The following is a 14944-nucleotide window of genomic DNA, read 5'->3' on the forward strand; positions in this document are numbered from 1 at the left end:
TTGTTCGCAAGGAACTAGTTTGATCCCATCAATATCTGTTTGATTCAGTAGGAATCTGATTAATTTGGCAAGAATTAGATCTGTTGTAGACAATTTGATCTATTCAGATGTGACATTCCTTTTTTAAGATTGATTTAGTGGAGATTAATTTTACCCTCCAGAAATTGGAATTATTTGGCTAATATTGATTTGATTCAGTTGAGAATTAGCTGGGGTTGTCTGGATATGTAGGACGGGAATTCAGGGTGACCTAATACCAACTGAATCCAGCCATAAAACTGGTCAGCACCCTCAAGGTGCAAAGGATGTACATGCCTGTTCCTCATTCATCAATCTGACATGATACTGTTTTCTACGGCTTTGTTTTACAGATGGTCATTGACTTGCGAAAGTACATTCAGCACATTAGCCTATCTCCGGATTCCATCCAACATGATGACGTACGTGTCTTGGTGAGATAGTTCTACTAGAATGCCTAGGAACTGCTCAGCAATAGGGGCAGGACCCATCCCTTATCCTCACACGTGGATCAAATCCACATCAATTTACCTGATTAAGCAGGAAACCAAACTGTGTTCTCAGAGGGGGAGGTTGAATGGGGTGTTGGGAGGAAAGGGTAGATATGAAGGTTGATAAGCAATGAGAGGTTGCTGAGGATGGTATCGTGGATAGTTTTCTGAGAGGGCACATCTCTGAGAAGATTGGATGGGTAGAATGGGCTTGAAAGTAATGCCATCAACCACACGTGCTTCTGTCTTGTTGCAGGCAGTATCTCCTCTGATGAAATTCCTGGATGATAATCTAATCATCCTCAGTGAATGGCTTGTACAGGAGAACCTTTGCAGGTAACTAAGTTCAACAAGTTGGAAATAAAAACACAAAACAAAAGCATTTCTACAGAGATGTCTATACCTTCAACACATTCCAAAGTTCATTTCAGGCAACTGCATGCCTCTGAGGTGTAGTCACTGTTGTAATGTCAGATTGATAGGGGTTATTGGCTTCAATTTGCAGAGTGATTGAAGTTGCCCCACTTTGAGGCCTTGTTGCAGCAATTGAATGAGACAATCATCACATTTGATTCATGATCTCTTGGAACCTGGAGTCCAACCCAATCCAGACTTTATAATCCCTACTCCTTATCAGGTCTTGGGGGGGATTTTATTCTGATTTCATGAATGCTGTTCTTGTCCAGAAATGGCTTGTGGAACAATGAGATAAACTTTCATGCTCTACTACTTAGTGATAAACTTTCATGCTCTTCTATTTAGCTAAGACAGATGGCTCAGAGATTAAAGGGAGCATCACTCTATTTTAAATTAAAACGGAATATGCTGGAAATACTTAGGCAGCATCTGTGGAAAGAGAACCAGTGTTAATTTTCAGGTCAAAGTCCTCGAGTCAGTTTCTTCATTTTATTTCAAATGATCAGAATCTGTTATTTTTATTTTTTGAGTTTTATATTTACCCCATGTTTTGTCTGTGCTACAGAACTTTTTAGTATTTTGGCATTTTGAAAAGAATCCATTCCAATGACTAATGAGCTACAGTTCCACTGTATGGCCTCATTGCTTCTTACTGGCATCACTGCCAATAGATTTTTTCTGTCTTTCCCCAGGATATTGACTACTCTGTGGAAATTGCTGTTGGATTTGATTGCTGAGGCATTGGATACAAATACTGGGGTGTCTGCTGAATTCTACGAGCGATTTCATTTTACTCTGGAGGTTAGAACACAGTACGAGGTCTAGACACCAACACTTGCACCAGCCCATCCCCATCTTGTGCTCAGATTTCTGTGTGGCAACAACTGTATCTGTATCCATTGCATCCTGACCTTGACCACATGAGTTGATGCTTAATACTCCACAAAAACATGCAAAGATCTTCATTATCACATTACATGTTGCTTTGTTTGTCCAGCTTACTTCTATCTTCAATGTCTGACCATTGGGTTAGTACATAGCTCAATAGTGGACTTGTTAAATGGTTGTTTAGCTAGCTACAGATCCAGGTATTTTTAACTCCACAATTCTTTTGCCCTGTGACACACAATTCCCGAAAGCAAACAAAATGAATGTGGGCACAATTATTTGCTTGTTTCCCTATTGGTTAAGAGAGGTTATTTTATTTTGCTCATTCACAGTGAACACAAATTAGAAATAAAGTGTTTGTTTTGAGTCACAGTGTCAGAGAGAAACACCATGGAAACCAGCCTTTGAGCCCACCAAGTCTACATCGATTATGAACAACCCATTTACACTAATTAATCCCATTTTTTATTCTCTCCACTCCTGACAGATTTTAATATTCACCAACACACTAGGGCAAATTTACAGTAGCTAATAATCTTACCAACCTGGATGTTTTTTAGATGTTGGTAGAAACCAGAAAGTACAAACTTCACACAGCTCCCGAGGTCAGGATTGAGCTTGGGTTGCTGCTTTGTGACTACACTGAAATTGTATTACCTGCTAATCTTTGCGCAGGGAATTCCATCCAATATCCATTAGTTAACAGGATTACATTTCAGCCTGCATTCCCGCAAGATTAAAAGTTTTTGCCAAAAGCTCTATAAAATTTTTATTGGTCTCAAGATGTCTTTGTTCTCATCTGCTCTAGGCTGCTTCTACTGTCTTATGTTGGATTTCCTGCTGGAGTAGGGTGACCAGATAGCAAGTGTACAAAGTAAGGACCCATTCTTTCAGTAAGGCATGCATTTGGTGCTAGGGGTAGTAGCATATGAGGTGTTAAAACATAGCAGAACAAGCACATAGATTGGGCTCCAGAGCCTCAACTAAGTTGACGTATAGGTCCTCTGAATAATGGATTTGTAGGAAGTGGGTAAAGAAGCCCTTGGTGGTTTTATATGTCATTTGCCCAAAATGCTTTCAATGTCTGTTTAAAAATAATGTTTAGTGAATTAAATATTGCTTTGCAAAGTTCATGATGGGAACATTCATTTTATGCAGTAATGAGAATGGCCTTATCAAAATTTGTCACATTTTCTCTTCCTTTGAAATTCAAAATTCAGCATCAAGTCTCCTGGCATCTTGTTTCCCAATTCTATAGTTTCTCCATGGAGACCCGTCCCTAATAAAAATAAAGATTGTTGGAAATTCTCAACAATTCTGGCAGCATTATGAGACATAGAAACAAGTCAATGTTTCAGGTCAACAGTCTTTCACAATGGAATAAATTTGAAATGGAACAAATTAAATGTTGCAAAAGGAGGGGACCGAAAGAGTGGAGACAAACAAAGCGTAACCTAAGAAGTGAAGGCATTACCTGAGAGGCTGGTAAAGGATAGAAAATAACATTAGGTGTGTGTCTAGGGAGGTGTAATTAGAAAGAGGCAAATGAAATATATTATAAAAAATTGTAGTTGGCTGAGCGACCGCTACAATGGGCCAAATCGCTGCAACACGCGGCCAGTCCAAGATGGCGTGGGCTCCCCTTCACTGCCGAGAAGGAGCCCGCAGATGACATCTGTAGGCTAAGCCACCCTCCACTTCTGCGTAGCGCCCCACCGGCCAGAGAGTGTCACCACGGTAATAATCTCTGGATTGCTGCCCGTGCCACGAGCTAGTGAGGGTAGAAATAGGAGGATGTGGAGGATGAATGCGTGGCTAAAGAGATGGTGCAGGGGGCAAGGGATAAGATTTCTGGATCATTGGGATCTCTTCTGGGGAAGGTCGGACCTGTACAAGAGGGACGGACTCCACTTGAACTGGAGGGGGACCAATGTGCTGGCAAGCAGATTTGCTAGAGCTGTGGGGGAGGTTTAAACTATGTTGGCAGGGGGGTGGGGAACAGAGTGTGAGAGCAGTGTCCAGGGAGAATGGCCACCTAGATAGGAATAAAAAAGATAACAAAGGTAGGATGGAGATTAGGGTAGAAGGTAAAAAAGAGAATATATGTGAGGGTCATTCTCTGAGATGCATATATTTTAATGCAAGAAGCATAGTGAACAAGGTAGATGAGCTGAGAGCATGGATAGATACTTGGGGTCACGATATTGTGGCAATTAGTGAGACCTGGCTACAGGAGGGGCAGGACTGGCAACTTAATATTCCAGGATACATTTGTTTTAGATGTGATAGATCAGGGGGTAAAAAAGGAGGAGGAGTTGCTCTGCTTAAGGAGGACATTACTGCCGTGAGGTGGCAGGATGCTATGGAGGGATCGACCAGTGAGGCTGTTTGGGTGGAATTGAGGGGTGGAGGAGGCAAGAGGGTGCTAATAGGGGTGTATTACAGACCACCAAATGGGCCAAGAAAATTAGAGGAACAAATTTGTAGGGAGATAACGTATATGTGTGAAAATCATAAGGTAGTGATCATGGGAGATTTTAACTTCCCACACATTGATTGGGATACCCATACGGTTAGAGGGCTGGATGGGCTGGAATTCGTTAAATGTGTTCAGGATTGTTTTCTAAATCAGTTAGTAGAAGAACCGACTCGGGACGGTGTAATACTGGATCTCCTGTTAGGGAACGAGCTAGGTCAGGTAGCGGACATTAATGTTGGAGAACCAATTGGGTCTAGTGATCATAATTCTGTTAGTTTTAGGGTAGTTTTAGGGAAGAGCAAGGAGAGGCCTAAAGTTGAGGTTCTGGATTGGAAAAGAGCAAATTTTGAAGGAATAAGAAGGGATTTGGGGAGTATTGAGTGGGACAGAATATTTTCAGGTAAGGATGTTATTGAAAAATGGAGGATATTCAAAAAAGAAATTTTGAGGGTACAGAGTAGTTATGTCCCAGTGTGGATCAAAGGAAAGGCTGGAAGTCATAGGGAGGCTTGGTTTTCGAGGAATATTGGAAATTTGGTTAGGAGAAAAAGGGAGGTGTAGAAGAGGTATAAAGAGCAGGGAGCTGAGAAGTTGAAGGAGGACTACAAGGAGTGTAGAAGGAATCTTAAGAAAGAAATTAGAAAGGCCAAAAAAAGGCATGAAGAGGCTTTGGCTGACAGAGTAAAAATAAATCCAAAGGGTTTCTATAAATACATTAAAAGTAAAAGATTAGTGAGAGATAAAATTGGACCCCTTGTAGATAGCGAGGGTAGGCTGAGTGAAAAGTCTGAGGAAATGGGGGAAATTTTGAATGATTTCTTTGCCTCGGTATTCACTAGGGAAAAAAATGTTGAACCAGTTGAAGTAAAGAAAAATAGTGGGGAGGTCATGAAGCATATAAGGATAACCGAGGAGGTAGTGATGGCTGTGTTAAAAAAGATAAAGGTGGATAAATCTCCCGGACCGGACAAAATATTCCCTAGGACACTCAGGGAGGCTAGTGGACAGTTAGTGGGGCCATTAACAGAGATATTTAGGATGTCACTGGCCACAGGGGTGGTGCCAAAGGATTGGAGGGTGGCGCATGTGGTTCCTCTGTTTAAGAAAGGGTCCAAATGCAAACCTGGGAATTATAGGCCTGTAAGTCTGACGTCTGTGGTGGGCAAGTTGATGGAAAGTGTTCTGAGGGATGCTATTTACAAATTTTTGGAGGTACAGGGATTGATAGGGAGTAATCAGCATGGTTTTGTCAGGGATAGATCATGCTTGACAAACCTGATTGAGTTCTTCGAGGGGATTACAAAAAAGGTTGATGAAGGGAAAGCTGTGGATGTTGTCTATTTGGAGTTTAGTAAAGCTTTTGACAAAGTTCCCCACAGGAGGTTAGGAAAAAAGGTGGAGGCATTAGGTATAAATAAAGAGGTAGTGAAATGGATTCAGCAAGTGGTTGGATGGGAGGTGTCAGAGAGTAGTGGTAGAAAATTGTTTGTCCAATTGGAGGCCGGTGACTAGTGGAGTTCCTCAGGGTTCGGTCCTGGGTCCACTATTATTTGTTATATATTAACGATCTGGATGTAGGGGTGGAGAATTGGATAAGCAAGTTTGTGGATGACACAAAGATTGGTGGTGTTGTGGACAGTGAGGTAGATTATCGTAGATTAAAAGGTGATTTAGGAAGGCTGGAGGTGTGGGCTGAGAAATGGCTGATGGAATTTAATACAGATAAATGTGAGGTGCTACATTTTGGAAAGGCAAATTTAAATAGGTCATATACATTGAATGGTAGACAATTGAGGAGTGCAGAGCAACAAAGGGATTTAGGAGTTATGGTAAATAGTACCCTCAAGGCTGATACTCAGGTAGATGGTGTGGTGAAGAATGTTGGCCTTCATAAATCGGAGTATTGAATTCAAGAGTAGGGAGGTTATGATGAAATTGTACACGGCATTGGTGAGGCCAAATTTGGAGTACTGTGTACAGTTTTGGTCACCAAATTATAGGAAAGATATAAACAAAATAGAGAGAGTGCAGAGAAGGTTCACGAGAATGTTGACAGGATTTCAGGGTCTGAGTTACAGGGAAAGGTTGTGCAGACTGGGGCTTCTTTCTCTGGAGCGTAGAAGATTGAGAGGGGACTTGATAGAGGTGTTTAAGATTTTAAAAGGGACAGACAGAGTAAATGTGGATAGGCTTTTTCAATTAAGAAAGGGGGAGATTCAAACTAGAGGACATGGTTTAAGATTGAAGGGGGAAAATTATAAGGGGAACATGAGGGGAAATTTCTTTACGCAGAGGGTGGTGGGGATGTGGAATGAGCTTCCGGCAGAGGTGGTCGAGGCGGGATCATTGGTTACATTTAAGGAAAGACTGGATCATTACATGGATAGGAGGGGACTAGAAGGGTATGGACCGGGTGCTGGTCAGTGGGACTAGGAGGGTGGGGATTTGCTACGGCATGGACTAGTAGGGCTGAACTGGCCTGTTCTGTGCTGTAAGTGGTTATATGGTTATACCACGCGGTGACGTCACTTCTGGAAACCGGTGGGTACGTCACCGGAAGTAGGCGGTCCAGCACAGAGACGTGGCAAATTCAAACCAATAAACTCAGTCTTTGGTTCTCCCTCACTCTGTGTGGACATGTCCTTACTCCGTAGCACTGCCACAGCAGTCACACAGTCACTACAGCGGTGACCCTGACAGTTCCAATATTTTTTGGAACCTGCATTAAACGAAGCAGGATGCAGCAACCAGCTACATCCACAGTTGCAGTGCCGGCCACCAACACAGTGGGCCTGCATCTATCGCCCTTCTGGGCAAACCAGCGCAGGAACTGGCTGTAGCTGGCTGAGTCCCAGTTCCACATCAGGGGAATTGTTTCAGAGTACACCAAGTTCTGGCACGTCATCAGCACCCTGGACGCTGCCACAGCTACAAAAGTAAGCTCCTTCATAGAAAACCAACCAATGGAGCATAAGTACGAGCAGTTTTGAAGTTTCCTCCTCGACACCCTTGAGCTCAGCCAGCATAAGCATGCCATCTGCATCCTTAACATACGGGGCCTGGCTGACAGATTCCCTCCGAACTTATGCATGAGATGATGCCCCTGGCAGACAGGCACACCGTTCTAGGCCCTATTCCTCTCAAAACTACCAGTGCACGTAGCCTTGGCAGTCTCTGACATGGAGTTTAGTGTCCCGTACCTCGTGGCCAAGAAGAGAGATAAGCTGTTCCGCATATCACAGCAGACAACCTTGGCTCCATGTGCAGCCAGTCTACACGTTCAGTGCCGCCAACCCGCCCAGTCCACCAGAAGCATCAGTGGTAGCTGCAGCCCAGCAGCAACATGAAGAGCGCATGGAGAAGAACAGCAAGTACTGTTTCTACCATCGCCGATGGGGCAAGAACACCCAGCGGTGCACCCTCCCCCCATGTTCGTACCCCACTGCCGAAGCCAACACGGCAGCAGGAAATGGGCAGACCAGCTGCTGATAGTGGCCTCAGTAATAAATTTGGAGGAAGTGGGTAGGTATAGCCATTCAATAATTTTCTAGCCATCCTAAGTATGTGTAAACAGAATTGAGACAGAAACATGGTAGGTCCCAACTTATTTGGATGTCTGATCACACTATGCTAAATTAGGCTTGCTTTCAGCCATACTTTAAGATCATTCTGAATTTAGCTGAAGTTTTTCGATGCCTAGGAATTCTTTACAAAGCTTTCTGACTTGAAGGTGTATCAGGTGTCCAATTCAATCCGTCAGCCATTCCCACTATCAATTTTCCTCTAATATGCACACTTGTCTGTAAATTTGTGTCCATTCATCCTTGTCTTTGGAGTATGTTGGCTTCTGTCCATTCATTTCAAAATATCTGTTAAATCTTATCTCCCTGTTACTGACACATCTCCAAATATACAAACCAAATGTGCCAGTATTTTCTGTATTGGCCTCTTTTCCCATCTACCCTTTGCTATGTCTCCCATTTTGCAGCTGCTTCACTCCAGATTAAAAGCAAACAGTATTCTTGCACTAAGCATGTGAATTGCCATATGATCAGGTTTCAAACCTCCAATTCTGCAGTTGATGCCTGTGTACATCAAAAGGATGTATAATGCCATTCCTTGTTGTTTTGGAGGATTGTGTTTGTATAGTAATAAATGTGGTTTCTATAATGAGAAGCTACCCTCATTATAGTGAGCAGAGTGTATGATCCACTTGAATGGTCAAATCGTGTCCTCCACTGTCCTGCACTAATATGTCAGCTTAAACTAGGGGTTCTTAAATTTTTCTGTATGGAACTCAACATTATCTTCTCAAGAAGCTCACTGGCTTCTCAAGATCCATTTTATGTTTGACAACATCGAGGTTGTCCAAGTCTGTCCTACTGTCTATCCTTCAAAATTACTTACCAGGAACTGCAGTAATAAATGTGATCCACCTACCAGCTACTCACTCACTCGCAGGTAAGCATGTTCCCTGATTGCCAGCTACCATCCCCTTGAAGCCTAATGCAGCTCTCTCTTCACCACCTGTTACAACCAACCACCACTCTGACCACCCCTGCCTGCCCCCTCATCTCTAGACCATCCTGCAGAGAAGCTTGGTGGGAGCTAATTGTTCACAAACTGGAGACTAAAGGATCCAGTGTGGTGGTGCAATGTTTTGCATTTCTGGAGCACTAATTCTGTTTCTCCTTAGACTCTTGTGATGTTTCTTCATGCTGAGGGACAAGGATTGTCACTTCACAATTTACGGAATGAAAGTTACAAGGTAAATGGTGCTGGTTTTATGCTCACTGGTAATCAATAACTGGAATTTCTCAAGAGGGAATTAACTAACAGTGGAAAATTGTGGGAATATCAAAAGGGTGAAAGGAGAAAGATCCCTTTGACAAGTTTGAGAAAATACATGATTCACACTGGAAACAGATTCATAAGGTGTTCCAAATGGAGGTTCCATTCCAATAATGGAAGCCTTGTCAGAGCAAATTAGAGAGAGACACTTATGGAGGAAAAGTATTAAATGGTCCAGAGAAAGGACAGAATTGGGGCAAGAGAAGAAAGCAGAGGGGTAAAGGAAATAACACCATAGGTGTAATGCCTCCTCTTCTGCAAGTATGTTTATCCTTACTGGAGAGGGGCAATTTTTTTGGTAAATTTTATTTTTCATTTCCATCAATAGAAGTACAGTATTTATTTATATTATGAAAAAATTAATAAAAAAGTGATGCAAAAAGAATACATAATTTTATATTTTCTTCCCCCCCCCAAAAAAAAGGTAGGAAAGATAGAAGAAATAAAAGCCTGGCTGATAATCATATAACCTCTTGATTAATTAAATTTAAAGTTACCTTGAAGTAACTAAGGTGAGTTGGAGTGGGATGGCGGATGCAGTAAATAAAGTCATAGCAATAAGATCCATATAAGGCTTCCAAATCTTATCAAATTTTTCTGATTGATTCTGTAAATTATATGTTGATTTTCTCTAATGGTATACAATTTAGTAGTTCCATTTGCCATTTATTCAACCCCACATTATTGTCTAGTTTCCACGTTACGGCTATACATTTCTTTGCTACTGCTATTGCTAAACTTAAAAATTTCTAATAGGTATCTAACTTCAAATCAAAAATATCTCCTCATAAAAAATATTTTGGGATCTTTCAAAACTTGCACCTTCATAGCTCGTCCCAATAAAATACTTATATCTTCCCCAAATTTTCCTACTTTTTCACATTGCCAAACTGCATGGAGAAAAGCTCCTACTTCTTTATTACATCTAAAACATTGATTAGAACAATTTGAATTAATTCCATGTAATTTGTATGGAGTATAATATAATTGATGTAAAAAATTAAATTGTACCATTTGGTATCTAACATTAATTGTATTAGTTACACTTCATGACATATTTTTGACCATACTTCTTGAATTTGTATATTTAAATCTCTTTCCCATCTCAATTTAGATTTAAATAAATCCTTTTTCTGAATAGTCTCTTGCAATTTTATATACATATTAGTAATAAATCTTTCGATAAATGTATCCGTTATTAAGTATTCAAATTGACTTTGATCCAGTAGTCTAAAATTCATCCCTAACTTTCTCTTTAAATATGATTTAAGCTGATAATAAGAAAAAATGGTATTAGAGAGGGGCTACTTAAGAATAATTTTAGTAGGTGCCTGAGGATACTTTCTCCAAGCTCATATTCTGCTATTACTGTTCTCCCATCCTCTCCTCTCTCTGTTCCTCTTTCCTCCATTGTTCTTTCTCACCATCATTTCTCTCCTTTTATTTAACTCAATTTTTCACACCATTTCTCTTCCTGCTCTCAAGTTCATCATCTCCTCATTCCTGCTTCTTTTCTCTCTATAACTCTCTTCCATTTTTCTCTCACTCTACATTCCTTATTTTCCATTTCTCCCACTCTTTTAGGATGAATATCCGAGTAAATATTCATGACGTACCCTATCAGTCAGAGTCTTTTTTTCTTTTGCTTCCCTCACCATCCCTTCAACACTATTTACTTATGCTTTAACCTCTCTGGGTTGACCCCTGAAAATATTGTTGCATGGTTGCAGATTTCCTAATCTTCTTCTCTACATGTTTTCCTCATTCCTTAACTGTTGAAACGGTTCTTCAGTCTCTGAAGGAGGAGTTGCATCTAAACAAGTGCTCAACACAGGAATTAATTGAGAAGGCCTATCAGGCGAAAATACAACAGCAGGTAGGTACATTAAGGATCAGTTACAAGGCAAAACTTGATGTACTAGCTGTGGTGATATGTAATTACACCACTAGGTCACCAGGGGGCATCCCGGTGACCTTGTATATAAAGCAGTCCAAAGCTACAGTCTAGCCTTCCAGGTTTGTCTTGCAGAGAGACAAGACCTCTTAGTGTACATATTAGTTTATCAAAGCTGTCTTATACTCACACTGCTGGTGTGGTTATTGTCAGTACAATTTAATAAACTAATATGTACACTAAGAGGTCTTGCAGAGAGACAAGACCTCTTAGTGTACATATTAGTTTATCAAAGCTGTCTTATACTCGCACTGCTGGTGTCGTTATTGTCCGTACACTAGCTATCAAGCATACCCAGGGCAGGGACTGCACAATGCAAACCAAAATGCAAATACTGGAAATATTCAGCACCATCAGAGGACATAGATGATCTTTCATCATTTAGGAATTAACCATGTTTTAAGGTGCAGAGAAGCAGGAGAAAAGAGGGAACAGAACAAAGGAATTGTCCACGATGAGCTGAAGACAAAAAAAGGCTGATAGATGAGTAGCGGTATATGGGTGAATGAAAGCAAAGGATCCAAGAGAGAGAAAAAAAAACAATGCTGGAACTGAGAGATTTAAAACACTGCAGTTGTTGGAAATCTGAAACAAAATAGAATGCAGGAAATACCTGGCAGATCAATTGGCATCGGGGAGATAGAAAACATTGCAGGCTGATAAACTTTCATTACAACGGGCTAGTTCTGATTTTAACTAAAAATTGTTGAATTTGATGTTGGGTCCTGAAGGCTGGAACATATCTAATCATTAGATGGGTTGCAGTTCTTCCAGCTTAAGTTATATGAAATTAGAGTCAATGAGCTCACTGTGGACTGAACAGATGTGTATGTCTCCTACTATGTGTTTGGTAGTGGAGACTACATTGCAGTAACTGAATATAATTCACTAAACTGCAAGTGAATCACTACTTCATCTTCACTCCTTCCTCTGCTCTGCACCATGAAACATGTCTTCAAATGTTTCTAGTGCTCATAAAGGGTGATTAATCAGAAATATTTGTGGTTAAAGAAGAAAGTCTACAGACACTGTAATTGTAGTTTAATACACAAAGGCGCTAGAGAAACTCAGCATGTCACACAATATTCATAAGAAGTATAGATACATAATCAACGATTCAGACCTGAGCTCTTTGTGAAGGTATGAACAAAAAGCAGGCAGGTGTCCGAATAAAGAGGAGCACAGGCCAACAGGCAAGTGGGTCATAGGTGGATATGGGTGGGAGGGCAGAAGAGAAAAAGGCTGAAAAGTTATAGGGGTAGCAAAGACATATATCATATATATCCATTGTTGGGTGTTGTGGTTCAATGTCTGGACTACTAACTTTCACCCCAAGACTAACAATCTGGAAATCCAGAGCAGGTGGGAAATTAAATTCAGTTAAAAATAACACCATTTTTAATTATGGTAACCATGAGACTATTGGGTTGACAAAAAATGTTTATTAAAACCCTTCAGGGAAGGACATCTGTTGTCATTACCCAGTCTATCCTGTACATGATTCCAGGACTGCATGAATGTGATTAACCCTTAATCGTTCCCTGGGTTTGCCTAGGAAGGCAGACAACTGCATCCCCTATCAATAAAACAGAATAAGGATAATACTGAATAACATTCCATCCCCTACTCCACAACAGTAACTCAGTCACAACTTGGCTGCAGTTCTAAGTCCTGTATTTGAAGGTGACAAAAATGTTCTTAGCCCAAGCATTCTTGCAAACTTCTCCATGAACATTTGGGGACTGGTGTTTATATTGGGAGAACTGTCACATAGACAGTGAAGCAACACACTGACATAGTTATCCTCAATGAATTGCATCTTACAGACAAGAAGCCAGAGCCTTCCTTCATAATCCCCAGCAGGACGCATCCACCCGAGATGGTAGCAGTGTGATATATTAGCAGGAAGTGCTAGCTCTTCAAGGCTCCATGATATCTCATGCCATCAAGCCAAATATGAGCAGACTTCATAATTTGGAAGAAGGGAGGAATAAGTGAGAAGGAATAATTTCACTATAAATGAATGTTAATTTCAGTATTCCTTCCCAGAAATCCCAGGAGCCAACACCATATGGAATGCTTTGCATTAAGTGCTACTATGAAGCAGCTGAGCACAAGCTGTACATTGAAATCTTACACGCTACAAACCTGATTGCCTTGGATGCGAATGGTGAGGGTGCCTTATTTGCCAGACATTTTTATACAAGTTAGAGGCAAATTACACAAGATCAGCATCTGCAGAAAGGACAAGTAGTAGGTGTAAGGACAAATGTACGATGTGTATTCCTCCTTCAAGAATGGTAGGGATGTACTGTATGAGGTCATAAAAGTAATCATTAAACAAAAACAGAAGAATGTCAAAGGAATGGAAAGAAAAAGTGGGAAGGGACCATGTTAAATAGCATTGCTTACATTCCACTTGTCATTCTCTTCCACTTTTCGTGAGATTTTTCATTACAGTAGTACGAGAGTCTGTTTCTATCTTCTGTGTTGTAAATATTGAGAGGACTCAAGAGTCCAAAGCAGTTGGGGAGATGGTAAATTGGTGAAACCATTCTCCAATATTATGGATTACCCAAAAAAGAATACTGATGAATCCTTCTTTCTTTACCTTTTAAAACAGTGGTTCTTAACCTTTTTCTTTCCACTCACATACCACTTTAAGCAATCCCTGTGCTCTGTGATTAGTAAGGGATTGCTTAAGGTGGTATATGGGTGGAAAGAAAAAGTTTGAAAACCACTATTTTAATCGTACCTAAATGACTCATTATGTGTAAGGTTTCCTAACTCCATAGGTAATGGGGCAATGACAATTTTTCTCAAGCAAAATATTTCAGTAACAATTGAGTCTAGAGCAGTGATTTTCAACCTTCCCTTCCCACCCACATACCACTAAGCAATCCCTTACTAATCACAGAGCACCAATGGCATCAGGAATACTTAAAATGGTATGGGAATGGAAAGAAAAAGGTTGAGAACCACTGTTTTAAAACGAGCAATTTTAGACTTGTCAAGGCTCAGTTACTGCAGGTTAACTTTGAAACCAGATGAGAAAGAACAGGCTTTTGGGATTTGGGGGATCAGGGAGAGAAGGGGCAGTGAGTTTTGTTATGAGTTTGATATAGGTGGCGAGGATGCTGAAGAAGGAGGATTAGATGTGGATTTACACAAGATGATAGGAAAACAATGAGGAAGTTAGATTTTTTTGAGCTTTGGGGGGGCTATGGGATTAGGGTGGGACAATTAATTTAGCATAACCAGCTTTGGGAGATTTATTTTTGCTACTTATTTTAAAACAGGGAATACACTTCAAAGAATGTATTTAGAACATAGAACATTACAGCACAGTACAGACCCTTCAGTCTATGATGTTGTGCTGACCTATGAAAACATAGTCCACAACTCTCTAATATTCCCCTACCTCACACCCATTCTCCTCTATTTTTATTACATTCATGTCATTGAATGTCTCCAGCAATGCATTCCAGGCACCCACCTGTTAAATTTCCTCTGCACCCTCTCCAAAATATCTACATCCTTCTTGAAATGAGGTGACCAGAACTGAACGCAATACTCCACATGCAGCCTTACCAGAGATTATGGCTCCAACACGACCTCACAGCTCTTGAACTCAATCCCCCAACTTATGGAGGCCAATACACCATATGCCTTCTTAACTACCCCATCAACTTGCATGGCAACCTTGATGGAACTATGGACCTAGACCTCAATATCCCTCTGTTCCTCCCCACTGTTAAGAATCATGCAGTTAACCACATAATCCATCTTCAGGTTTGACCTTTCAATGTGCATCACTTCAACTGACATCCTACATTTCAACAGCTA

At 40.8% G+C, this 14944-nt stretch overlaps 2 protein-coding genes across 8 annotated transcripts in view; one reads left to right on the plus strand and one right to left on the minus strand.

The window, feature by feature from the left end:
• The window catches only part of baiap3 (BAI1 associated protein 3), a 96172-nt gene that overhangs the window by 76765 nt on the left and 4463 nt on the right, over window positions 1–14944 (plus strand). For all 4 annotated transcript variants that reach the window (XM_069906601.1, XM_069906604.1, XM_069906603.1 and 1 more), the window contains 6 exons: window positions 372–440; window positions 766–845; window positions 1619–1727; window positions 8990–9061; window positions 10937–11020; window positions 13148–13268. In XM_069906601.1, the coding sequence (XP_069762702.1) occupies window positions 372–440; window positions 766–845; window positions 1619–1727; window positions 8990–9061; window positions 10937–11020; window positions 13148–13268 (535 nt within the window). The remainder of the gene's footprint in view (window positions 1–371; window positions 441–765; window positions 846–1618; window positions 1728–8989; window positions 9062–10936; window positions 11021–13147; window positions 13269–14944) is intronic.
• The window catches only part of tsr3 (TSR3 ribosome maturation factor), a 57987-nt gene that overhangs the window by 21594 nt on the left and 21449 nt on the right, over window positions 1–14944 (minus strand). The window contains exon 8 of one of the 4 annotated variants that reach the window (XM_069906611.1): window positions 2985–3093. The exons of the other annotated variants lie outside the window; for them this stretch is intronic. Coding sequence (XP_069762712.1) covers window positions 2990–3093 — 104 coding nt within the window. The 3' untranslated portion in view covers window positions 2985–2989. Of the gene's footprint in view, window positions 1–2984; window positions 3094–14944 lie in introns of those variants that run through there. 4 annotated transcript variants of the gene reach the window in all.

Source organism: Narcine bancroftii, chromosome 12 (genome assembly GCF_036971445.1).
Source record: "Narcine bancroftii isolate sNarBan1 chromosome 12, sNarBan1.hap1, whole genome shotgun sequence".
Lineage (NCBI taxonomy): Eukaryota > Metazoa > Chordata > Chondrichthyes > Torpediniformes > Narcinidae > Narcine > Narcine bancroftii.